This window comes from Chelonia mydas, chromosome 6 (assembly GCF_015237465.2).
Source record: "Chelonia mydas isolate rCheMyd1 chromosome 6, rCheMyd1.pri.v2, whole genome shotgun sequence".
Classification (NCBI taxonomy): Eukaryota; Metazoa; Chordata; order Testudines; family Cheloniidae; genus Chelonia; species Chelonia mydas.
This window is the reverse complement of record NC_051246.2, coordinates 20,254,925-20,282,866: the sequence shown is the minus strand read 5'-3', so window position 1 is coordinate 20,282,866 and position 27,942 is coordinate 20,254,925. Positions and strand designations below refer to the sequence as shown.

At 45.4% G+C, this 27,942-nt stretch overlaps 1 protein-coding gene across 1 annotated transcript in view; it reads right to left on the bottom strand.

The window, feature by feature from the left end:
• LOC102943820 (NACHT, LRR and PYD domains-containing protein 3) overlaps positions 1 to 27,942 on the bottom strand; it is a 194,752-nt gene that overhangs the window by 22,422 nt on the left and 144,388 nt on the right. The window contains exon 11 of the mRNA XM_043549318.1: positions 3,642 to 3,812. Coding sequence (XP_043405253.1) covers positions 3,642 to 3,812 — 171 coding nt within the window. The remainder of the gene's footprint in view (positions 1 to 3,641; positions 3,813 to 27,942) is intronic.

Below are 27,942 nucleotides of genomic sequence, written 5' to 3'. Positions count from 1 at the left end.
ATATTCAGTGCTTTCTAACTTGTTAAATAACCATGCTGTGCTATCTTGGGTGCATATGTTTGAAGCACAACTTCTGTATAAGGTGAACATGTTGTGACATTAATTGCTTCCCAGAAGGAGTGGTATGTACACCTCCTTTTCATATTGTACTGCTTTGTCCCTTATTAATAAACTAAGCTAAGATGGGTTATTTGGTCTCTTAAATACTTTTAATATTGAACCACAAGTGTTGCCAAGCAATTGGCTAGACCTCAGTGAATGGTGTTAGACTGATACAAGTCACTCTGCCTGTGGGGGAGATAAGTATCACATTCAGACGGCAGTAGCTCCTTTTTTAAGCAACAATGGCTGATGTGATCCCCTCTCTCTGATGCTCCACAAACTCAGCTGGTAACCCCTTCCCTTTCAGACTGAATTCAAAGTCCTTGTACTAACTGTCAAGGTCCTAAATAGCGTATGAGCTGACGTGTACACTAGAGAACTCCACATTGCAACTTGCATCAGTGCGCCTAACTGGAAGCTGCAGTGATGCAGTGCATCCACACCAGCCATTTTATCTTGGGTGCACACAATGTACTACATTCACTATGAGTGAACTCTGTAAATGTTGCAGGGCCTGTGGGTTGTTGCACCTACCCTACATTTCCTCATGCTGCTTCCTGGAGCAGGCGTATAAAGTTTACGGCTTATTACAGTGTTTCTGTGCACTTAATGACTCTTTTTGGTTTGCTGCATGGCCTGCTTTAAATGGTTGTGTGCTGCACAAAGATCTGCACATGTGTTGTGAGCAGCAACAACCTGACACTTGTAGACGCCATGAGAGAGAATCAGGAGTTCCTACTGCCACTCCCCCCACCCCAATACAGGTTCTGGGCCTGGAGGCCCAGAGTGAATCATAAAGAGCACCAGCAGCTTTGGGTGTCAGTGCTCACAGCGGTGAGGAGCTGGATTTGTTTTTCTTTTTGTCATAAATATAAAGGGAAGGGTAAACACCTTTAAAATCCCTCCTGGCCAGAGGAAAAACCCTTTCACCTGTAAAGGGTTAAGAAGCTAGGATAACCTTACTGGCACCTGACCAAAATGACCAATGAGGAGACAAGATACTTTCAAAAGCTGGGAGGAGGGAGAACATCAAAGGGGTCTGTGTCTGTCTGTGTGATGCTTTTGCTGGGGACAGAACAGGAATGGCGTCTTAGAATTTAGTAAGTAATCTAGCTAGATATGCGTTAGATTATAATTTCTTTAAATGGCTGAGAAAATATTCTGTGCTGAATAGAATGAATATTCCTGTCTGTGTCTCTTTTTGTAACCTAAGGTTTTGCCTAGAGGGATTCTCTATGTCTTGAATCTAATTACCCTGTAAGGTATTTACCATCCTGATTTTACAGAGGTAATCCTTTTTTTTTTACTGTTTCTTTTATTAAAATGTTTCTTTTCAAGAACTGAATGCTTTTTTCATTGTTCTAAGATCCAAGGGCTTGGGTCTGTGGTCACCTATGCAAATTGGTGAGGATTTTTACCAAACCTTCCCCAGGAAGTGGGGTGCAAGGGTTGGGAGGATTTTGGGGGGAAAGACGTGTCCAAACAATGCTTTCCCAGTCATCCAGATAAACAATTGGTGGTGGCAGTGGAAGTCCAAGGGTAAAATAGTTTGTACCTTGGGGAAGTTTTATCCTAAGGTGATAAAAGTAAGCTTAGGAGGTTTTCATGTAGGTCCCCACATCTGTACCCTAGAGTTCAGAGTGGGGAAGGAACCTTGACAATTTTAATTCATTTCTTCAATCATGTTTGTTAGTTTTTTAGACAGAGTTTGCTTCTTTGTTTAAATGTTGTTGTTTTTTCAGTTGTTTTGTTTGTTTAGTAGCTAAACTCAGTTTCTCTCTATCCAGTGTTTTTCTTTTGGAGCTAGAGAGGAGAGTGCTCTGGGCCCAAAGGAAGAATATCCTTGGGGGTCCTCCACACAGCCCAGAGAATGCTCACCGAAGTTCTTCCCCACCTGCTATAGTGGACGGTCTTGGGGCCGGAAAGATGGGAGGAATCAGTGGGTGATGGAGAACCATGCAAAAGAGGATTTACTTGGGGTGGGAGAGTGTAGAGGGTAGGGTTCGTCTGGGTGTTAATTTTGTTAACTAATTAACCTGCTCTGTGTTCTCTTTAGCACATCTCAGGGGTGTGGAAATTGTTGTGGATGCTGTCAACAGGCAGCTGCTGTGCATTGTGAGGTATCTGTGTTCATGCACATAAATCAGGGGTTAGTCAGCACGGCCATGGTGTAGCATTTTATATTTTTGCACAAGAATTCCCAATGCATGAAACAATTTTTTTAAGGTGACACGTGTTTGAAGTTCTAATGCTATAACATTGTATTTCTCATTCATTGTGTCTTTGCTAATCTGCGGGGTGGGTGTTTGGGGCCGGGCCTAGCAGATACCAATGAGACTCCCCTCACCTGCTCTGGGGCTAGCATGCAGCAGGGATACGAGTGGCACAGCTTGCTGAATAATGGAAACAGTTCTCTTTGGAATAGTTTGCTTAATACTTCATCCATTTTGAACCAAAATTATGAATTTTTCCAACTAATTCCAGTGAGCGGCTTGTCAGGTGACAGAATCAGCTTCATAGAGTTTAAGGCCACAAGAGACCATTAGCTCATCTAGTCTGCCCTCCTGCACATCACAGGCCATTACATTTCCCCTAAAGTCCCCTGTGTTGAGCCCAGCGATTCTGAATTATCAAACGGCTCGTGGGAGGATGGGTAGGGGCAGTGTGGAACTTCACTGGGAGAAGACTAATTTGACAACTGTAGCTGCTTTGCCAATGCTTGTGCTAAAACAGTGCAGAGGGATGTGGTGGTGAAAAATATGTGATTGTATTTCCTCTGAGCAGGTTAAACACCAGAGGTGATGGGATCCCTGGTGCACTCCTGTGCACACGTTTGTGTGTGGCTGTGCAGTGTTACAGGTATGGTGCGGAGTTGTGCTGTTGCTGCCAAGGCCAATGGCCTGTAGCAGACAGTCTCAACTGTGCTCCACAGGGACAATCCCACTGGAGATGCCCAGGTTCAGACGCTAGGGCATTGGAGCAGAGTGTTCTCAACAGCTAGAACTCAGCTGTAGAATGCCTCTGAGAGGGGATCAGACTTGAGCTCTGGCCTGGTCTTGGTTAGAGCAAAATGCAAGATCACCTCTTTGCTAAAGCCTTTGTGTGGCTTACAGGAGCAGTAGTTAAGGTAACTTTGATTAACTGGGGTACACTACATGTGTGGGTGCAGAGATTCTGGTACTTCTGTGAGTAGCCAGAGTCAGGGGCTGGGTATCACAGGAGAATGAATCAGGGTTTCAGAGATTGGGGTGCCTCCCTTGCCAGCCTGCAAGGAAAAGCTGGGGCTGGAATAAACCCAGAGGAAAGTGCTTGAACGAGTGAAAGGCTGGTGATGTTAGGAAACTGACACCCAGCTACCACTAGTAAGACCCCCTCTGGCTGTAGGCAGGGGGTAATGAGATGACTCTCAGTCCCCAAGAAACATCAGAGTGGAACAGAGAGAAAAAATTCTTCTCTTCCCCTCCAACGTCTCTCACTGTGTCAAGCACTTTACACAGAGGACACCTGTAAATACACGGAGGAGGCCAAATGTTACTTACAGCAGTGTCTGCAGTTTGCAGTTTGGGTCTATCAGTCCCTCACACAGCAGCCGCACTCCAGCATCTCCCAATTCATTACCGGACAGGTGTAGCTCTGTCAGGCTCTGGCTGGTTCTGAGAACATCGGCGAGATCCCTGCAGCCAGCGGCTGTGAGACAACACTTCCCCAAGCTGCAGGAGAGAGAAACACAGAGAAGGGGGATCACAGTGTGAAGGGGGCTCGTCACAGCTGTTCTGACAGGCGGCCCCGCCCGCCAGCCCCCTCCCTGACCAATCCACGTGAAGAATGAAGTAGAAGCCCTGCTCCACCGCCTGTCCCAACCCCCACCCTACGCCAATGAGGAACCAGTGTGGGGTGGAACTTCCCACCTAAGCCCCACCCCTTGCACTTGACTCTTCACCAGTCAGCACTGTGAATGACCCAGACACCCCAACCCTTAAACCTCTGCCACTGACCAATAAGGATTAAGGTTCTAGGTAAGACTTCCTCATTAAGCACCGCCCCTCATCCTTTCCACTGACCAACCAGAATTTAAGAGGCAGCCGTCTGGCCACCCTAAATCCCACCTACCCAGCTCTCAGCCAATCAGGCTGGACTTGCCACTGATCCACCCGGGATGGTGTGACCCAATCGGAGCAGCCCCATTGCTCCAGGGAGGCTGTAGGGGGAGCCCCCTCCCCAGGCAGCTGGGCCAGGCTCAGAGCCGGCGGAGCTGGGAGATCCTGACCCTCCGCGCCCCCGGCACTAGCTCTGCTGCTCCCTGCAGGACACAGACGTCTCCTGTCTCTGCCCCCAGCTCTGAGCCCCAGGCCTGGGGAGGGGAGGCAGCTGCAAGGCCCGGCACTGGCAGCATCACACCCACCTTCCTCTGAGACCCGGGATGAAACTCATGGGTGTATGTGGGAAACTAGGGAGATGAGCCCTAGCCAGGGAGGTGGGGAGAGGGTGTTCTTGATGAAGCAACAGAGAAGATTCAAAAGATTTAAAGGTAAGAAAGGAGTGAAGACAAATGAGAAACTGATGAGAAAAAGACCCCAAAGTGGGGAGAGGACCCATGAAGGGAAAGAAGGACCCAACTGAGATGAAAAGGAGAGACACCCCCCAAATGAAGAGTGGTGTCGGGGGTCAGCTTTGAGAAGGAGGTGTCTGTGCCAACAGTAGCAGAGTTTGTTCTTTGCCCTGGGTGCTGATTAGAGTCCATTCTGGAGGCAGAGTTTCTCTTTGGGAATTGAGTGCTGGGCTCAGATCTCTAGAAGAGGAGCCTCTGCTGTTTGACCATCTCATTGCAAAACAGGTGAATAAATGTAAATAAGACAAGTTTCACTTAGAGTTTACCCAGACGCCCTGTCACCGATTTCTCCTCTGATCTGCAAGGTGCAAGGCACCTGCCACCACTTGGCTGAGTGTCAGAACAGGACACTGGTGCTGTCTGGTGTCAGAACAGGACACTGGTGCTAGAAGAAGGAGCAACACTACACACAGACAACCCCTGCCCTGAGGATCCTACAATCTAAATAGACCAGAAAGGCAAAAGGGAGGGAAAGGAAATATTACTATTGTCATTTCTCAGATGGAGAATTGAGACCCATAAGAGACTGAATGACTTGCCCAAGGAAACATAGAGAGTCTGAGTTTTGATCCAGCAATTTCATTACACGACCATCCTTTCCCTTGCATAGAACCGTGCTTAGTCCCTCGTGTTTCTCAGTTTCAGAAGAGCCCCCATATTTTTTTAATCAACGTGAACTCTTTTTTTTGTCTTTTTTTCTCATGGTTGAGGCTTTTAAGGAAGTGCTACCTACCAATCAGGTATTGAACATTAGGTCCTGAGCTACTGATGATGCTTCTCACCATGATACCTATTGTGATTTGCTAAGGTGCGTTGGAAGAATTCAAATTGATCTAAGTACTGCCGAGACCAGACTCAAGCAAACATTTAAAGAGCTGTTGGAAGGGAAAACAAAAATTCAAAATGGGTTCCCTAGAAGTGAGGGAAATCTAGTGGTGTGTGGGGTGAGGGGAGGGGGGTGGGGAAGATTGGACTGACTCAGATGTTTTTGAAATGTCAGGTGCCATTTCCAGTATTTTAGAAATTTGCCATATATTTCAAGGGCAAAATTGTGTTCTATCAAAATTAGAGAGCATTCATTATTTTCATCTGGAATTCTGTACTAGGATGGCTTGCTAATATGTCATATTATGATCTACTATAAAGAGATGGGGATACATCAAAACCACGTGACCCCAAAATAGATTTGATTATTTCCCAGCAAATGAATACACAGTCCAAAAGCAACATCAACTCAGTGGGAGACAGGAATATATGCAAAGGCATTAACAGCTCCATGATTAAATTTACATGCAGATTTACATTTGAAGCAGGACTGAAGTCAAAACCATTTATTTTCACTAGATTACCGTCTCAGACCCATTTTGGGCACGAAGGGGTAAGCCATCAGCTAGAAAAATTTCATTGCTACCATGTCAGGCACATATCTGTCGGTCACCACCAGGGTGGACGTAGATGTGGGAAGTGGTGTTTTTTTTCTCTAATGATTAAACATTATTGGCTATCCAATCTGAAAAAAAACTAGAAACTCACAAAAATGGCCTCAACTCATAAGAAACAATGTTTAATTTTCACCACAAGTGGCAGAAATCTTCTAAATATGATTGATAATACAACTATGTACTCAAAATAGTACTGTTTTTGAAAGAGTGGGAAATACTTAGACCCAGGTGATATATTATGTGCATTTTCCCATACCTTTTTCCCCCTTTGGTTAAAGCAAAAATCTGTTATCATACAACCATGTGATCTTGTACCATGAAATACAAAAGTCTGTAATCATAGAACAATGTAAGCTTGTACCATGAAATGCAAAAAATAAATGTCATCATTTATAGATGGGACTGACTTGAGAACAGTTTTTCTGTCTGCAATTTTTATGAAGTCATGTAGACAAGAAGACTCCTACCCCCTATTTATAAAATGTTTTCGTTATTACCTCTTCAGCTCTGTGGCCATCAGGGATAACACCCCCTCCTCCTCAGAATTCTGCCCCTTCGCAAAAGAGGCATCCTAAAAACACTAGAGGAAATCTAAGCCTCCACTTACGTCCTTAATCTTGCAGGCTGATGAAGGAGAGTAAGAGCACTTAGAACACCTACAAACAACTACTGTCACCACCAGTGTTCCCTCTAATTTTTCCCACTCATGGGAAGAATTTTGGTATGTGCACCAATATAGAGATGTGTGACAAATCATCTCCATATTGGTGCACATAACAAAATTTAATGGGGTGGGGCTGACGGGTTCGGAGTGTCTCAGGGTAGGGCAGAGGATTGGGGTATGGGGGGATGATGGCTCTGGCTGGGGTGAGGGCTCTGGGTTGCGGTGATGTGGGGTGGGGTGGGGATGAGGTATTTGGGATGTGGGAGGGGGCTCAGGTGGGGCTGGGCAGAGGACTGAGTTAGTTCAGTTATCTGATGGCATCTGTTGCCATATTGCATCAGAAGAGATGTGGTTTCTCAGGTAGCCATCACCTATTCCAGCTAAGGTTTTATAGATGAAAATGGGACCTCTAACATTTTGCATAAAATCAGTAGGAAGCCAGTGCAGGCAACACAGCACAAATGTGTCAGTGTTCCACTGTACAGTACAAATAGCATGTACGGTCTAGCCTAGCTGAAGTTTCTGAATTGTCTTGTATGATCCCAAACAGAGCACACTGCAGTAAGTCAATCTCAAGGGGATAAAGACCTCCAGAATTGTGGTTAGTTCTGCATCTGAAAGGAAAGGTTGGCAGCTTCTTGACATGTGCATATGGGGAAAAATTAAAACCCCACACTCTTGACCAGATACAGGGATCATCGTCAACACTGACAAATTAATACAGGGCCATTGGCAAATTAATACAAGGCTATTGGCAAATTAATTCAGGGCCACTGTTAAAGCTCCTTAGTGGTGTTTAAAATCAGAACTAGGGTAAAAGGCAATGTAGGATGTGCCATTTGTATCCACGGGCAGATGGAAAGATATACCCATGACTGCAAGCTGCTCTACCCAATTTCTCTGCTCCATCTCTTCTCACCTTTTTTAACTTCCCCTTCTGTGATTTAGAAACAGTAAAGAGCATTGGGAGCTGGATCTCATACTCTTAAGATTTTCTAGAGGCTGGAAGTATTGCAATATATCAAAGTAAAAATGAAGCTACTGGAGAGTGCTAAGGAAGAAGCAGTGAGTCTGGTTCAGAGGCCCATAGTGTTGGCTTCTTTTTTAGATCTGTTTTCACAGCTCATGAGACTCTCTAGATGTGTTTGAAACACGAAAAACAATTCCACTGACAGCAGCCTAGCTTTCATTCTGAGCAACTTGCCTGGCGGCTCCGGTCAGCACCACTGAGCGGGCCGTTGATTGTCCGGTTGGTGCCGCCATGCAGCAGGGCTAGCCTCCGCACCGTGTGGCTCCCAGGAACCAGTCGGCATGTTCCCACTCTGGCTCCTACATGTAGGAGGGGGACGTGCCACTCCTTCCTGAGCTGCTTGAGGTAAGCGCCACTGGGAGCCTGCACCCCAGCCTCCCTCCTGGGCCCCACTCCCCTGTGCCAGCCCTGATCTTCCTCCCACCTTCCAAACACTCAATCCCAGCCCAGTGCACCCTCCTGAACCCCATACCCCTCATCCCCAGCCCACTCCAGGGCCTGCACCCCCAGCAGAGCCCTCACCTACCCCACGCTCGAACCCCCTGCCCCAGCCTTGATCCCCCCTCCCGCCTTCTGAACCCCTCAGACCCAGCCTGGAGCACCCTCCTGTACCCAAACCCCTCATCCACAAACCCATCCCAGAGTCTGCACCCCCAGCCAGAGCCCTCACCTCCCCACAACCCAACCCATTGCCCCAGCCCAGAGTCCCCTCCCGCACTCTGAACCCCTCAGCCCCAGTACAGAGCCTCCTCTTGCACCCCAGTGGCCGCATCCCCAGCCTGAGACCTCACTGCCTCTCACATCCAAACCCACTGCCTCAGTCTAGAGCCCCCTCCTGCACTCTGAACCCCTCATCCCCAGCCCCACCCCAGAGCCTGCACCCCAGCCGGAGCCCTCAGCTCCTCCCGCACCCCAGCCCTCTGAGCCAGCCCTGGTGAAAATGAGCAAGTGAGTGGGGGTGGGGAGAGCGAGTGATGGGTGGGATGGAGTGAGCTGGGGCGTGGCCTCAGAGAAAGGGTGGGGCATGGGCAGGGCCTCAGAGGACGGGTGGGGTAGGGGAGTGGGACAAGGGTGTTTGGTTTTCTGCAAGTATACAGTTGGCCACCCTAGCTATTGAGAAGGGAAATGTAACCTGCCAAAGGTCTTGAGCATGCAGCACTCTGGCCAGTACTTAATTGCTTGATGCAGCCAGACTTACAAGCTACCTCCTGTGCTGTTCACCGATCATGCAGAGCCAGGCCCTCTGACAGAGCTCTGCTACATTCACTAACTGATCTGCATTGCTTAACGTGAGCCTCTGCACAACATAAACACCAGTTCCAACTGGCTCACCACCTGGCCTCCCACTTCTGAGCAACTTAATCAAGAAGCTACTGAATAACTGCATCCAGCGTCACCCGTCCATTGGCCATACCCAGATGGGTTTTAGGTGTGGACACAGAATAGAAATGGCCCTGCTGAGGCTGAGTGCGCTTCGCTTCCAGCTCTCACGTTTCATCCTAGGCTTTTTGATCGGCTTTGTCGTGGAGCAGCACCTCAGCAGTTCATTGATCGAAATTTGATATCTTACATCACTGGGGCTAGAGCCACTAGGTTTTTATTCTCTGGATTCCAGTGGTGCCTGCGGAGCAACCAAGAACAGGGCCACATTGTGCTAGGAGCTATACAGAGTAGTAGCTAGTCCCTCCCCTGAGGAGTTTACAATGTAATTAGGCAAGACAGACAAATCATAGAATCTCAGAGTTGGAAGGGACCTCTGGAGGTCATCTAGTCCAATCCCCTTCCCAGAGCAGGACCAATCCCCAACTAAATCATCCCAGCCAGGCCTTTGTCAAGCCTGACCTTAAAAACTTCCAAGGAAGGGGATTCCACCACCTCCCTAGGTAACGCATTCCAGTGTTTCACCACCCTCCTAGTGAAAAAGTTTTCCCTAATATCCAACCTAAATCTCCCCCACTGCAACTTGAGACCATTACTCCTCGTTCTGTCATCTGCTACCACTGAGAACAGTCTAGAGCCATCCTCTTTGGAACCCCCTTTCAGGTAGTTGAAAGCAGCTATCAAATCCCCCCTCATTCTTCTCTTCTGCAGACTAAACAATCCCAGTTCCCTCAGCCTCTCCTCATAAGTCATGTGTTCCAGACCCCTAATCAAATGCAGGGGATAGAGATAGAACACACGAGCAGAATGAACAGTACAATTGTTTGTGTCACTTTGTTTATTATTTTGTTGTGGGGGGACATTTCTTTTTTTTAAATTCTGGGTGGGGTTTCTTAGGTGGGGATTGGCTTAATAGAAAGAGGAAGGGCAATGGGAGGGATAGCTTAGTGGGTTAAGCATTGGCCTGCTAAACCCAGGGTTTTGGGGGGGGAGGGATAGCTCAGTGGTTTGAGCATTGACCTGATAAACCCATTGGCCTGATAAACCCAGGGTTGTGAGTTCAATCCTTGAGGGGGCCATTTAGGGATCTGGGGCAAAAATTGGGGACTGGTCCTGCTTTGAGCAGGGGGTTGGACTAGATGACCTCCTGAGGTCCCTTCCAACCCTGAGATTCTATGATTCTATGACAAGGAAGGGAGGGAGGGAAGGAAAGAGGGGAGAATGCAGAGCATGTGGAGGGAAACCGAGGTGAAGAGACTGTGAGGCGGAGGGAGGGAGGGGATTGCAACAAACAGCCAATCGGCACAGGGGGAGAATGTCAAGAGTAACACTGTGCAGCAGTAGGGTTTCCAGGTGTCCGGTTTTCAAAAGGGGACACTGGCAGTTCCAGTCAGCACCAATGAACGGAGCGTTAAAAGTCCAGTCAGCAGTGCAGCAGAGCTATGGCAGGCTCCCTGCCTGTTGTGACTCTGCATGGCTCCCAGAAGTAGCGGCATGTCCCCCTTCCAGCTCCCAGGTGTAGGGGCATCCATAGGGCTCCGCATGCTGCTTCTGCCCCAAGCACTGGCTTTGCAGTTCCCATTGGCCAGGAACCATGGCCAATGGGAACTGCGAGGTCAGTGCCTGCAAACGGGGCAGCCTGATCATGCCTCCGCACAGGAGCCAGAGGGGGAACATGCTGCTGCTTCTGGGAACTGCTTGAGGTAAGTGCCACCTGGAGCCTGCACCCCTGAACTCCTCCTGCGCCCATAACCCCTACCCCAGCCCTGATCCCCCTCCCACCCTCTAACCCCTCAGTCCCAGCCCAGATAAACCTCCTGCACTCCAAACCCCTCATCCCCTGCCCCACCGCAGAGCCCACACCCCTGCCAGAGCCCTTACCCCCTCCCACATCCCAGCCCCCTGAGCCAGTCGGGTGAAAATGAGCCAGTGAGAGTGGGGAGATCGAGCAACAGAGGGAGGGGGGATGGAGTGAGCGGGGGTGGGGCCTCAGAGGAGGGGCAGAGCAGGGGCAGTGCAAGTGTTTTCAGGTTTGTGCAAGTAGAGAGTTGGCAACCCTATGCAGCAGGCAGTCTGATAACATCAGTGTCCATTGCTCCCTGCTGAGGCTGCTTCTGTGTCTGCTCCTAGTGGCTGGGAGGTCTCTCTGGGCCCTGGCCTGCTCCTCCTGGGAATTTCATGGAGGATTAAGACCATGGAATTAAAGTGGCAGTAGAGCTCATGGGGAGCCAGCTGGGGGGACTGGAGCATTGACTTGATATTTTCATAGTGACATAAACCATGGAAGGGGTGGACAGTTCTTCTTGTACTATCTGGAATGTAGGCATTGTTTTTACATTCACACTTAGGTGCAGTGAAATACAGTCATCCAGTCGGGAGAGGAAAAGTGGATTGAACAATATAGGTAGGTCGTTGTCTGGGCAGAAGGTGTGAAGTTTCTGAGCAAACTGGAAAGTCCACATTTACTTTTAAAATCAGAATTATACAATGAGAGACTTTAAGCAAGGAAAAAATGACACTCCAATAGCTTGGGATAATACGATCCTAATCTCAGACACAAAAGAAGACACTGCAGAGGCAGAAACTAATAATAAACTACTTCCCCACAGACGTTTTGTCTCCTGAATCCCATCTAGAAATGTTTCTCAAAGGACTATAAAAGAAGTGGCAAACACCCCAGGGATACACCTCTCTCTCTGCCCACTGAATTCATGGCACCTAGAAGACAAAGGAAGCAGCACTGGACTGGTGGAGGGGTTCTGACCCACGAATTTGGTGGGTAATCTGCTGAAGCATGTGGTGGGAATCTTTGCTTTCAATCTAATGTAGCTTGTTAAATTGGCATTAGTAAATATTTTATCTGTATTTTTCTTGTAACCATTTTTACCTTTATGCCTCATTACTTGTACTCACTTAAAATCTATCTCTTTGTAGTTAATAAACTTGTTTTACTGATTTATCTAATTCAGTGTGTTTAAATTGTAGGTTTTTAAATAGTAAACTGGCATATTATTTCTATTAAAAATGATGGACTTTGTATTAATAATATGTACTATACAGGAGAGGGCTGTGAAGTACAGAACATACGTTTTGCGGTGTGGGGGGGGAGGAAATCTGGGACTGGGTGTGTGTTGGGGTCACCCTGAAATATAACCCAGACTGGTGAGAAGAATAGGGTGACCCAAGTGTGGCTGGCAGGCTGCAGTTACACACAGACACTCAGGGTGTGGCTTGCATGCTGGAAAGCGGATTGTGAATGGTCCAGGTGAGAGCTACTTCAGCAAGGCATTGTAAGGCACCAAAGGTTGCAGGGGAGGGGTGATACAGCTGCTCATGAGTCTGGATGATACAGTGGTGTCACATACACACACACACTTTTTAAAATCTTCAGAAAACTAAATTATTATTATCAATAGTTCTTCCCTTTAAAACAACATCTTGGATGTCAAAGGAATGGGCAGAAATCAAAGAAAAGAAAAAAAAAGTCCCCACTTCCAGAACATTCTACTTCAGGAGACTGATTTTCAGAGGGGGGAGGGGTGTATTATGGGCATTAGAGGTAATTTGTTTCTGCAGATTTGTTTTTCTTTAGCCAAAGAAACAAAAAGAGGAGGGGGCCGTAATATTCACTGAACACATGCCCTTTCAAATTAAAGATTAATTGATGGAAAAGGAGGAAGAGTTTATTTTTTCAAAGGGCACAACAGCTGGGTTATGAATAACAGTGAGCTCAATGGAGATTTAAATGTTGACAGCCTGATGATTTATCTGCCACACATAAAGGAAAGAAAAATTTTAACACCTTTTTTATAAATGTCTGGGCTCAGAAATCCCTAATCCTGCCTTTCCAGCAACTGCAGTGCTCAAGGAGCTCTGTCTCTCAGGGCTCCTTCTCAGGGTCAAGCTCCCCACTGCTTCTCTCATCTTCTGATCACTTTCTCACGGCTTACGTCCCCTACTGGCTATAGCGCACACAGACACAGCTGCCACCAAACAAATCTCCTACCCCTGCATTTGCAACCAGATGTTTGGAAATGTTTCCATCGTTATGTGATTTTGTTGCCGAAAATGATTTAAGTGTGTCACCTATAAAAACTCTCATATCTGCACACTTAACAAACTTGGAAACAGAATTTTCTAACCTGTTTAAAAATCTTTCAAACGAACAGTTTCAGTGGGTTTTGAACCCATTTGTTAAAAATATAAAAATGCAACACCTTCCAATTAGTTTGCAAGAACAACTGATTGACATCAGGGAAGATGGAAATTTACTAGCCGAATTTCAACAAAAACCTTTGCATAATTGGTGGATGGAATCGAAAAATGAGTATCATGATTTAGTAAGCGCAGCCAACGATGCACTTCTTCCATTTAGATCTACGTATCTTTGTGAGGCATCTTTCTCAGCTATGACAGCCATTAAAACCAAGCATCGAAATAAACTTTGAACCAGACCTTCGGATCGCTATACCACAAAGTGTTAGACCAAGATTTTCAAAAATAATGAAGCATATTCAATCACATTGCTCTCACTAAAAATATTATTAATAATAATATTTTTAGTGAGAGCAAAAAGGTTTTTTGTACTGTTAATAAATAAAATAAAAAAATATTTTAAAAATATTGTTTATTTCATCTTTATCTCATCCTTTTTTAATTTCTATTTTTGGTGTATGTTTTATAATGTACATAATATATTAGTACAGTAGTACATGTATATAATTTATAAATAAATAAATAAATATACATATATTGGGGGTGCGCGCTGAAAATTTTTTTACTGATGGGGTGCACGATCAAAAAAGTTTGGAGCCCACTGGTATAGATGACAAGAAGCCTGGTTTACATGGTTATTAACGATGATATCCTCCTGGCCCTGCAAGCAGTCCCAAACCTCAATTTCCCTCTTGGATACTCAAACAAACTCAATACAACTCTTGGAATACGTAAATAGCCTTTCCTCAAAGTTGATTTATTAGCAGAGGTCCTGCTACCATAAAAACCAGAATTCCCCCCCCCAGCACAGTCCAAACAATCTATTTGTCCCAACCGTCAAACACCAAGTACGGGTCTAGAGTCTCACCACACCTCATCCCAGCCCCTCTAGCTGGGGTGGTTCTTTGCCTTGTTTGTTTCCCAGGAGTGGTTCCAGGTCTTGTCTGGAGACATCCCTGGGCTCACCCCACCATCCTTCCTCAGCCTTCAGCCCTCTCTGGTTGTAGCTCTCCAGCTCAGAGAGCCAGCAGACCTCTCCCTCTGCTGCTGTCCACCTTCAGCCCTCTCCAACCATGGCTCTCTGGCCTGGTGAAGTTTCCAGGTGACCCCCACCCCCCACAACTGCCTTCCTGCCTTCAGCTTTCACCAGCCTGTTCTGGCTCCACTGCTCAACCAGGGAACGCTCCCCATTCCCTCCATCAGGGACACCCCCTCCCTGAAGCTCTCAGCCCAGTTCTGCTTCTGGGATCCCGCTCTGGGTTCCGGACTCCTCCCTCTCAGGATTCTGAACTCTCATTTACAACTTCCAGGGGCAGTCCTGCCCTCCTCATGACACCAAACTAGGGCACATCCTGACTGGAACAGGAGAGCTGGGCCCTATTCCATTTAAGGGGCAAGCTACCCTGCTACAAGAACCTAGCCAAGAATTTTGCATGATTTACATATGGATAAAACTTCTCTCCCCCTCTCAGCCTAGCTAAAAAGAACCCCCAAATGCTGCCAAGCAGAGTAACACCCTGCTTTCCCATCATGTAAAGGGGTCCATTATAGACTGTGAGTGAATCAAGATCAAGAAATGCATGGGGAAACTCTCAGAGTTTAACTAGACATAACTGACTATGAACCCTGAATTAGAAGCTCTACATTTGTACACCCTAAGGAAAAAATTATATATATATATATATATATATATATATATATATATGAAATCTATGTTGTTCCTCTCATGTCATGCCTTGTGTTCTACTATAAGCCCTGAAAGATGTGAAATGAAAAGTATTAGATGTAACCAAAGAATGTACAGACTAGGAACTATAAGAGATTTTTGTTCCCTTTCTAAATGACTGCTACACTATAGAAGTGATATGAACAAAGGACAAAGGAATATTGAAAGAGATAAGAACCTAATGGGTATAACTTTGGAACATTAACAGAAATTTCTTAACGAGGGGGTAATTTCAGTTGAGAGTCTGAGATAATAATAAAATACTTTTAAATGAATGAAATATAAGATCCCCCTGACTAAGAAAAGCTTCTGAGAGATCTGCTGTACATCAACACCACCTACTCGAGATCCACACTTGTCATTCTCTCTGACCACGGACAGGTCAAGTATCCAATAGAAAATCAGAGGCTAGCCCTGGCCAATGAGTCCTGCAATCAAGGGATATGACTGAGGTCAATGTGTGGGATCCCAGGGTTGATAAATCCATTGAAGAAGGTGCAGGACTAAGAAGCACTACCAGACACTTGACCAACCCCACAGACCAACTCTCCCCGTCCTAGGGTTACCAGGACTGAGAAGAAGAAGCGGTGAGATTTAATTTCAGATATTGTATTTTCTATTTCTCTTTGTGTTATATATATAAAACACAAAGAGAAATAGAAAAAATATATAAACTGAATGTTATCGTGCTGCATGTACACTCTTTTTAGTAAGATCTCAAGTAACCAATTTATGGATTTTTACTAAATAATGTTATCTGCATGTTTCTTCTTTTTAAGCCCAGGTATATTGGCCAAAGAGAACATCAAAATATAGGTTTAAGCAACTGACTTTGAAATTTTAAACATTTCCCTATCATACTTTAAATACACTTTAAATAGCACAGGTAGGCACCATATTAGTAAAAGTGCCTTAAGACAATTGAATGCTTATTCCTTTGAGAATTACTGGAATTACTTAAAGTGGGATAAATGTGTTAGTGGGAATAAAGAATTGATAGCTAATGATTATAAGTAGATGTAATAAGAAATGTTGGTGATTTGTGTTGTTCCGTGGTGTAGTTGCTGGACCCCAGTGCTGCTCTATGTTAACCACTTGCAAAACTGCATGTGTTCTTTGTGTTCAGTACATGCCGAGAATATTTGTGTATCTCTACCTGACTGATGAAGTGTTGTGTATTTACATATGTCGTTCTGGGGGAATGAATAAAGTGTTGGTCAGATAAGAGCCCACATGTCCTGATCTGAGATATACTGTCCAAGGTAAAAATTGACCTGAAAAGCATCTAGCATTCAAATTAGTCTGCTAACACTTCCTAGACTAAAAATAAAAAAAGAGGTTCTCCTGTTTAAATTCCATTCCAACACTGGCTACAACACTTATCAAATTGGCTAATCTATTTGTTAGATTTCAGCTTTAAAATCTAATTGGACTCCTGACAAATTCATAAAATAGCCTCATATTTACACTTACAGCTGTGGGTTACGCTTGGCATTTCTGACCTCATAGTGTGTGATATTAGGCCAGTGTCCTTGGTATAGAATCCCACCACGTGCAGCAATTTCATCTCTATTATTATTAATTAAATTTTAATGGGCTTCCTCTCCCCCAGTGCCTGGGCTGCAGGGAGTTGTGGTGAGAGATATCCTGAGGGAATGGGAAATTGAAACAATGGTTGGTGGTGCTGCCCATAACCCGCTCCAAGGGAAGCGGGTATTAGGCCTCTCATGATATTACAGTTTTTTAGATTTTAGATAACGTGGTCTCACCTCATTGTTTCTGATATCCCTGATGTTACAATATATCTTGTACCAATATGGTTCTACAGTGGGGACACCACGGATTTTTCCTTTGTCTGACCATCTACAATTATTTTGTCATGCTCCTGTAAGGTTGGTCATTTTTTGTTTCTTGTCTGACCATATTAAAGTTTGTTTTGGAAATGCATAGTATTGGAGACAAACTCCTCCTCGTGTAGTTCCCTGATTTCACTATTTATAGATGCTCTTCAAAGTATGGCTGCTTTAAGAAGCTCCTTTCTGGGCCTTTCTCTGACATAAAAACTTTTGCAAAGTCATAGTTATTTTCTGACATATAGGCAGTATTGCCAATTCCAGATGTTCAAAATGTCCCCAAAATCATGACTAAAATTAATGCTTTTGTGCTTCATTTTCTTAGGCTTCTAGTTCCTGAGTGTGTAGGTTACACATGGGTCACATTTTTAATCTTTTCTCCACAATCACAAGGGTCTAGAAACATAATTATAAATAAAAATTTAAGCTGAATTCTCAAATATTCACATGACTCCTGGAGCTGAGGCTGAATAAAAATTGCATCAAGTATTGTAAACCTAGCATTAAAATGGCAAGAATTAGCAACACTATACGGTTCTTTGCACAGTGGATTCTATAATATGTCTTACAGCTCTTAAATTTCATGAATATGTTATGGTCAGAAATGAATAGAGCCAGAATACACCACCAGACACAATAGCCAAAATTTGTCTCTCAATGGGCAGAGTTGTGTCGTGTTTTACTCAGTCCTTTCAAAGCAAATGTCCATGAGGAGAACCCCCACCCATAACCAAACAACAGCAATTTTAGGCTCTTTCTTAATCTCAAAGCACTTCAGCACCAATGCCCCCTGACAACATTTTTTAAAATTCCCTCAAGCTTTTCTCTTGTCTGTCATCCCAGTGACATCCTCTAGTGCCCTCACGCAGCATTCTGAGTAGAACACTCAGGGTACGTCTTCACTACGCACTGGATTGGCGGGTAGCGATCTATCTATCGGGGATCGATTTATTGCGTCTCTACGCCGGTACTCCACCTCGGCAGGAGGAGTAAGCGGAGTCGACAGGGGAGCCGCCGTGGTCGACTCGCCGCCGTGAGGATGGCCAGGTAACTCGAACTAAGATACTTCGACTTCAGCTATGCATATCTTAGTTCGAGCCCCGCCCCTAGTGTAGCCCAGGCCTCATTTGTGACAAGTTAAGGCTGAATTTGCTGAGACATGTTAACATGCTGTCACAGGGGGCACTGTCCCTTCAGAGGAGCTCCCAGGACCAGCTCTGTGGTCTTGGTTTCTTCCCTGATTGAGGGCTTCTGGCAGCTGTGGTCTAAAGCAAAGCCCAAGAGGCTGAAGTTTGTCCTCACCCATAACTATTTCACATCTGGGGACAATGTATACCTTCAAACCGGCGGCACGGCTATGGGTACCCGCATGGCCCCACAGTATGCCAACACTTTTATGGCTGACTTAGAACAACGCTTCCTCAGCTCTCGTCCCCTAACGCCCCTACTCTACTTGTGCTACATTGATGACATCTTCATCATCTGGATCCATGGAAAAGAAGCCCTTGAGGAATTCCACCATGATTTCAACAATTTCCATCCCACCATCAACCTCAGCCTGGTCCAGTCCACACAAGAGATCCACTTCCTGGACACTACAGTGCTAATAAGCGATGGTCACATAAACACCACCCTATACCGGAAACCTACTGACCGCTATTCCTACCTACATGCCTCCAGCTTTCACCCAGACCACACCACACGATCCATTGTCTACAGCCAAGCTCTACGATACAACCGCATTTGCTCCAACCCCTCAGACAGAGACAAACACCTACAAGATCTCTATCAAGCATTCTTACAACTACAATACCCACCTGCTGAAGTGAGGAAACAGACTGACAGAGCCAGAAGAGTACCCAGAAGTCACCTACTACAGGACAGGCCCTACAAAGAAAATAACAGAACGCCACTAGCCATCACCTTCAGCCCCCAACTAAAACCTCTCCAGCACATCATCAAGGATCTACAACCTATCCTGAAGGACGACCCATCACTCTCACAGATCTTGGGAGACAGGCCAGTCCTTGCTTACAGACAGCCCCCCAACCTCAAGCAAATACTCACCAGCAACCACACACCACACAACAGAACCACTAACCCAGGAACCTATCCTTGCAACAAAGCCCGTTGCCAACTGTGCCCACATATCTATTCAGGGGACACCATCATAGGGCCTAATCACATCATCCACACTATCAGAGGCTGGTTCACCTGCACATCTACCAATGTGATATATGCCATCATGTGCCAGCAATGCCCCTCTGCCATGTACATTGGTCAAACTGGACAGTCTCTACATAAAAGAATAAATGGACACAAATCAGACATCAAGAATTATAACATTCAAAAACCAGTTGGAGAACACTTCAATCTCTCTAGTCACTCGATTACAGACCTAAAAGTGGCAATACTTCAACAAAAAAACTTCAAAAACAGACTCCAATGAGAGACTGCTGAATTGGAATTAATTTGCAAACTGGATACAATTAACTTAGGCTTGAATAGAGACTGGGAGTGGATGGGTCACTACACAAAGTAAAACTATTTCCCCATGTTTATCCCCCACCCCCCACCGTTCCTCAGACGTTCTTGTCAACTGCTGGAAATGGCCCACCTTCATTATCACTACAAAAGGTTTTTTCCCCCCCGCTCTCCTGCTGGTAATAGCTCACCTTAAGTGATCACTCTGGTTACAGTGTGTATGGTAACACCCATTGTTTCATGTTCTCTATGTATATAAATCTCCCCACTGTATTTTCCACTGAATGCATCCGATGAAGTGAGCTGTAGCTCACGAAAGCTTATGCTCAAAAAAATTGGCTAGTCTCTAAGGTGCCACAAGTACTCCTTTTCTTTTTGTGAATACAGACTAACACGGCTGCTACTCTGAAACCTCTGATTACTAAGTAGCTCTGCCTTAAACTGGGATGTGGTACAGCTCTGTAGGCAAAAAGCAACTGCTGCAACACTAGGTCCCAATCATTGGAGTGCTCATTTACAAATTTACGTATCATGGCCCCCAAAGTTCCATTAAACTTCTCCGCCATGGCATTTGTTTGATGGTGGTAAGGAGTGGCAACCAAGTGATTTACCCCATGAGCTTCCCAAAGGCTTTCCATAGTTCCTGACAGGAAATTAGTTCCTGCATCTGTGAGGATGTTGGAGGGCCAACCTACCCTGGCAAAAATGTCTGCTAGTGCTTGGCACACACTTTTAGCCCTGGTGTTGCTTACAGCTACTGCTTCCGGCCATCGGGTGGCAAAATCCATGAAAGTCAGTATGTACTGTTTCCCTCTGGGTGTGTTTTTCGGAAAAGAACCTAGAATATCCACAGCTTCTCGCTGAAATGGAACTTCAATGATGGGGAGTGGCTGGAGAGAGGCTTTGACCTGGTCTTGGGGTTTTCCCACTCTTTGGCATACCTCACAAGACTGGACATAGGCAGAAACATCCTTGCCCATTCCCTCCCAGTGGAATGACCCCCCCCCCCCAAACAGTCTTTGGTCCTGTTCACCCCAGCATGGCCACTAGGATGATCGTGAGCTTGACCCAGTACTTAGTTGGAACTACCAACTGTTTCTGAGGATGCCAGTCTTCCTGGTGTCCACCAGAAAGAGTTTCCTTGTATAAAAGTCCTCTTTCTGCAACAAACCTGGATCGATTAGAAGAGCTGAGAGGCGGTGGGTTGCTCTGGGCCACCATCCGAGCTCTCTGGAGGCTTTCATCTGCTTCCTGTTCGGTCTGGAACTGTTCCCTTGATGCTGGAGACATCAGTTCCTCATTGGATTGTGGACCTAGGCTTGGAGTGATGTAGGGGATGGGGATGTTTCCGTTGACTGTGAACCGCTCTCCGCTGGTGCACTATGTTGGGGTTCAGGCTCCGGCTCAGCCTCTAGTGTAGGGTTATCTGCTGCTGCCGGTTCAGGTTCGGTGGGGCTCTCTGGTCTTGGGGTTGCAAGTACTGGATTCAGTGTTGGCAACGGGTCTGGTGATGGTTGTTCCGCTGGTTCCAGTTCTGGGACTGGCTCTGTCTGGGTCTCTGGGACTGGATCCACTACTGCTGTTGCAGACATTGGCCTGGGGTCTGGGTCCATCACCTCTGACCGGATCCTGGTAGAAGTTTCCGGAACAGAGCTAGGTGTCACGGCTTGTTTAGCCTGGCTGCGGGTGACCGTTCCCACCCTCTTGGCTGGCTTCATATGATTGGCCAAGTCTTCCCTCAACAGCATGGGGATGGGACAATCATCATAGACTGCAAAAGTCCAAGTTCCTGACCAGCCTTTGTACTGGACAGGCAACTTGGCTGTAGGCAAATTGAAAGAGTTGGACTTGAAGGGTTGAATTGTCACTTGGATCTTTGGGTCGATTAAATTTGGGTCCACTAAGGAAGCATGGATAGCCGACACTTGTGCTCCAGTGTCCCTCCACACGGTGACCTTCTTCCCACCCACACTCACAGTTTCCCTCCGCTCTGAGGGTATCTGGGAGGCATCTGGGCCTGATGACCTCTGGTGTGATTCCGGTGCAATGACCTGTAATCTGTTGGGGTTCTTGGGGCAGTTGGCCTCCACATGCCCCGGCTTGTTACATTGAAAACATCGTCCAGCTGATGGATCACTGGGGCGAGGTGGGTTGCTGGAGAACAGTGTTTGCGGGGCGATAAGGTGTCTGGAATATTCCTTGGTGTGTAGTTGGGGCCTTGGGCTGCCCCCGGTAGTAGGGTGTGGTCTGAGGGTGTCCCTTCTGGTACCCACTCCAACTGCAACCAGGGTTGTTCTTCTCTCCTCCCTCCACCCGTTTTGTTCCGGCTTGCCCCGCCTCTCTGGCGGTCTGGGACTGCTCGTATCGATCAGCATAAGCAGCAAGACTTTCTGCTGAGTCCATTTCCTTATCCCATAAACACTGTTTTATTTCCTCCTTGGACATATTCAGGAATTGCTCCTGAGATATCAAATCACACATTCAGTTAAACCTAGTGACACCCCTTCCTTGGACCCATTTATCTAACAGATCCTTCATCTGGTTTAGATAAGCCACATTATTTAGTCCAGGCCCTCTCTAAAGGGTTCGAAATTTTACTCTGTACGTTTCAGATGTAATTTGAAATGCTTTAAAACCAAATCTTTGAACTTATTATAGTCAGAAGCCTCATCAATAGGCATCTTATTGAATATGTCCAGAGCTCTTCCAGTCAATTTTGCAACCAATGTGGTCATCTTGTGAGCTTCAGGAATTTTATGGACAGTGCACAGTCTCTCAAAGGTGAGAAAATATTGAGCAATATCACTGGATTCATCATACTGTGGACATAGTCGCTCCCATTTGTGGATTGTTGGGGAAGGATTGTTACGGTTATCCAGTAGATTCCGCTCAGCCTTTGCCTTATCCATCTCCAGTGCATGCTTCCTCTCTTTTTCCTTCTCCTCCTCAGCATGTTTCCTCTCTTTTTCCTTCTCTGCCTCAGCATGCTTCCTCTCTTTTTCCTTTTCCTCTATTTCTTTTTCCCTTGCTTCCACAGCTCTCCTGTGGGCAGCCTCCCTTTCCTCCTCAGCATGCTTTCATTCTTTTTCCTTTGTCTCCATAGCTCTCCTGTGGGCAGCCTCTTGGGCTTTTTCCTTTTCCTCCATTTCTTTTTACTTTGCCTCCATAGCTCTCCTGTGGGCAGCCTCTTTGGCTGTTTCTGCTTTGGGCTCTGTCATGTTTGCCTCTCTGTTTTTAACTAACTTTACACCCGAGAGTTAAAAATAAAACAAACAAAAAACTTGGCTTGTAAAATTTTGCTGTGCTGTAACCAGATACCTATGTTCTCCGATAGCGATTGTCAGCCTACAGAAAAATCCTTTAAAAAAACCCTAACACCTTTGTCTCCAGGCAAATATACAGAAAACCCCTCTAGTTGTTCTTAGGTAAAAAAAAACAAAACTTCTTCAGGTCTGTGAAGACTTGTGAATTTCCCTGCAGGAGGTTAACTACCCTGCCTTTAGGTAGAGAAAACTCCAGCTCACAAAAAACAATTCCCTTTTGTCTCTGCTCTGGCCCCCACACAGAGACAAAAAAAACCTCTAACAGCTTTCAGCAGAAAACCTGCTTTCCAGCAGCCCAAAGGAAAAAAAAATTCTGTTTAAAAATCTGTGCTTCTTGTTCAAAAAATCTCAAATTGATCTCAAAATGATTTCAAGTTAATCCCACCACTCTGCCACCATGTCAAGGTTCCTTCCCCACTCTGAACTCTAGGGTACAGATGTGGGAACCTGCATGAAAACCACCTAAGCTTACTTTTACCAGCTTAGGTTAAAACTTCCCCAAGGTACAAACTATTTTACCTTTTGCCCTTGGACTTTATTGCTGCCACCACCAAGCGTCTAACAAATATATAACAGGGAAAGAGCCCACTTGGAAACGTCTTTCCCCCCAAAATACTCCCCAAGCCCTACACCCCCTTTCCTGGGGAAAGCTTGATAAAAATCCTCACCAATTTGCATTGGTGACCACAGACCCAAACCCTTGGATCTTAAGAACGATGAAAAGGCACTCTGGTTCTTAAAAGAAGAATTTTAATTGAAGAAAAAGTAAAAGAATCATTTCTGTAGAATCAGGATGGTAAATACCTTACAGGGTAATCAGATTCAAAACATAGAGAATCCCTCTAGGCAAAACCTTAAGTTACAAAAAGACACAAAAACAGGAATATCCATTTTCAAGGTTCCTTCCCCACTCTGAACTCTAGGGTACAGATGTGGGGACCTGCATGAAAACCTCCTAAGCTTACTTTTACCAGCTTAGGTTAAAACTTCCCCAAGGTACAAACTATTTTACCTTTTGCCCTTGGACTTTCGCTGCCACCACCAAACGTCTAACCAGGTTTATTTTATTAGGAAAGAGCCCGTTTGGAAATGCCTTTCCCCCAAAAATCCTCACCAGAACCTTGCACCCCCCTTCATGGGGAAGGTTTGATAAAAATCCTCACCAATTTGCATAGGTGACCACAGACCCAAACCCTTGGATCTTAAGAACAATGAAAAAGCATTCAGTTTCTTAAAAGAAGAATTTTAAGAGAAGAAAAAGTAAAAAAGAATCACCTCTGTAAAATCAGGATGGTAAATACCTTACAGAGTAATTAGATTCAAAACGTAGAGAATCCCTCTAGGCAAAACCTTAAGTTACAAAAAGACACAAAAACAGGAATATCCATTCCATTCAGCACAGCTTATTTTCTCAGTCATTTAAAGGAAACAGAATCTAATGCATATCTAGCTAGATTACTTACTCAGTTCTAAGACTCCATTCCTGTTCTGTTCCTGCGAAAAAAACCACACAGACAGAGAGAACCTTTGTTTCTCCCGCCCCCTCCAGCTTTGAAAGTATCTTGTCTCCTCATTGGTCATTGTGGTCAGGTGCCAGCGAGGTTATCCGAGCTTCTTAACCCTTTACAGGTGAAAGGGTTTTTCCTCTGGCAAGGAGGAATTTTAAGGGTGTTTACCCTTCCCTTTATATTTATGACAACCCCAATCACCCTCCCCTCCCAGCGAGCATTGGCTTATGTAGGTTTTTTTCAAACAATATTTTCAGCACCTTCTGCATATTCTGCCACACTCAGATTTCCCCCAAATTAAAATCCCCCTGTAATAGAGGCAGATTGGAGCAATATGCCTGCTTCTTTTACTTCAGATTTCTGCCCTGGATTGGATTTGGACTCACAGTGCTAGGGTGGTACTTAGATGCAATAATCATAACACATCCACAGAGTCACCCAGGTCCTGTGATAGGTGGTTTTCCAGATAGTAGCCTCTCTTTCTGTACATGCTCAGTTTAATCCATTAGGCACCTACATAGGTGCACAAGACTTCTGAAGTGCCTAACTGGAGATGCAAACTCTTTCTGAAAAAATATTTTAATTTGATTTCCCCTAAAGGGCTTGTTGGGAAACTCTCAAGCATTTGAGACCCTGTTGTCATGAGATGAGTCCTAGATTTATCTTTATATATAAGCATAAACAGGTTGCCGGAATTTGTCAACTTGAAAAAAAAGCTGGGTTTTTTGTTGGGGGAGGGGAGCAGCTGTATCGCAGGAACCCCTTGGTCAAATGACCCAAACAGAATCCTTGCACCCATGAGGCATGCCAAATTCAAGGCACTTTGACTGTCCATGTAGATTTTAGACCTCTCAGGTGTCTCGCTTTAAACAGGAGGCTGGTCTGAACCTTAATTATAGCAGAGCTGTCGCTTTACTGTAATATAGAATACAACTGCCCTAAACAAAATGTGGAATTTATTCGACTACAACCTCAGGTCCAGTGTCTGCACAGGAAAGAATAAATTGGCGATAGTTCACTTGGTGACAAGAGAAGTTCATTGGAGACACTTTTGGTTGAAACACTGGAACCCAAACAAGACAGCTCCCCCCCCACACACATCGAACTGCTGGGCCGCAAACCATGATTAAAGGACAAACATATGGAAGTTCCGCTGACCAAATTAATGCTGTATCTGGTGGTGAACAGTGAGCTGCAGGGAGCCAATAACTGGTAAAGTGGGCCTAAAATTGCAGAAGAGTTTCTTTAAAAGGGCCAAATTTGGTAGCTCGGTAGCCAGAGTGTTTGGCTTCCAGTCAGAGTTGGTGAAACAAGATCCACTCAAGCAAATACCTTATAATGTAAGCTAAAAAAAAGTCCCCCTTTCCACAAACTTAAATCTTTGTTTTTAGTCTTGACTTCAAAGCGGTAACGTAAACTCTTTCTGAAATAACGTTTTAATTTAATTTCCCCCAAAGGGCTTGTGGGTGAAATAAGCCTATTGTCATGTTCTGCTTTTGCTTCAAACTTGAGATTGCAAGTAAATGGGGTGTAGGGGAAAAAAAGTAGTTTATAAAAAGAAAATTCCTGAAGTCAGCTTTCATTTAAATCAGAGTGGTATATATATTATATAGGTTTATATTTAAAAAGAAAAATGCATTTAAAATTAAATTTGAAATTAAGACATCCCATGTTAAGGCCTAAATTTACTATAATCTACATACATCATTTACATTAAATTAAAAGACAAGATCCAAGCAGTACGTGTTTCCTGCTGACGTTTTAACAGAAAGTGAAACCACTGAATTGGTGTAAGTCACTGGATAAGCATCTGAAAGACCCGGGAACACTGGCTCTAGCTGGGGCTTGGCTTCAGGCTCCGCTGTAGGGAGCCTTGCCAGCTCTAAGAACTGCAATTTGAGCAGGGCTTCAGCTCCTGACTCCCTGCCACAGAGCTGGCAGCCTTGAAGATCTGGCTTCCAAGCTCTGGTTTAGTCATTGCCTCCAGGGCTTCGAGCGGACTGATGGGGAGCTGGGAGCCTAGAAGCTCTGGGAGCCATGGCTGAGCTGGGAGACTCAGTGCTTGGTCCCCCAGGCTTAATTTTGTTTACATGTTGTTGAAACAAAATGTTTTCATTATTTAAAAAATGGTTCTTTCATTTTCTTCCATTCCAGGAGGAAAACTTCAAAATTCCTATTTTTCATTCTGAAAATGGATTTTTTTTTCAGAATCTGCTGCAAAATGGAAATTCTGACTTTCAACCTGGTCTACGCCTTACTTTCGTGGTCTGCCTCAGAGAGCTCAAGGAGCGAGTTACAGTTATAAAACACTGGTACCCTAGCCCAGCAGAAAAGGACTAGATGAGCCAGAGAGACATGACAATCACTGACTGACCACTGCCCTCAACACTGGGGTCTAAGTACCTCCTCCCCTCTTTGGCCTTCACAGAGCTCTGTGGTTTCTCCCACACGTGCCAGATGAAGCAGGAGCAATGAAAACCCAAGTGTTAGTGTAGGGAAAACCAGGAAGAAATAAACATCTGTACAAATAATTTTTGTATGCCCGCTTCTTGGCCATGAAGAGGCCAAGAGATCCTCCTTCTTCTCTGCCAGAGCAACCACTAAGTTACACCTCACTGTTAATAACTGTATCAATCTAGTTGTGTCCTCTCATCTCCAGAGCCCAACACCTCTTACTGAAAGGAACTGGGTACCCACTTCCGGGATGGCCGCTGTGGTTGTCAGGGATAAAATGACAGCCTCCTTCTCAGATTCTGACTATTCACAAAACAGGAATCACTAGAAAATATCTGATCCTCAACCAATGATTCTGATTCTTGATCTTCTTGGGTGGTGAAAGACAGTAAGAGCATCTAGGACCCCTACTAACTAGTACTCTCATCACCTGCTTCTGAGGAGCGAAATCTCCCCCCCAGTTTTCAGCATGCTGGTACTTAAGAATCCACTGATTGATGCAACTCACCTTACAAGCAACCTCCTGTGCTGCTCAATGATCACACAGAGCCAGGGAGTCCGACAGAGCTCTGCTTCATTCAGTGAAAGAGTGCTAACTGATCAGCATGGCTTAACAGGAGCCTCTGCACAACTTAACAGCCAGTTCCAACTGACTTACCACCCGGTATCATCTGTAAGCCATGCTGGAGGCCTAGGAATGGCTGAAAGTATGAACCAAAGTAAGACTGTGGACCAAACTAAGCCATGTCAAAATAGTAACACTGGGTATCAGATAACCAAATAAGCTGATTCCTGACCTGCGAGGATGGTACAGGAACCCAGAGACCCCTTGTGAGATAAGGAGAGAATGACAGGAGAATGGATGAGAATGTCTTGTTCGAGCGATCAGGTACAAGGATGGTAACTAACAACATCTGCAGTGTAATATGTAACTTGTTTGTATCAATGTATAAAAGGAGAAGTCATAAGAGGGGAAGTTTGTGTTGGCCTAGGGGAGAACACTATGTTGATTTTGCTGGTACCTTGTCACGGGCATACATGTGTCAGTGTACCTGTAACCTCTGAGCTGGGGCTCTGATACCGCACCTTGTCGACAATGAGCCTGACCGAGCCTTCACCAGAGAACCGAGCCCATGGTCTTATTTTATGATT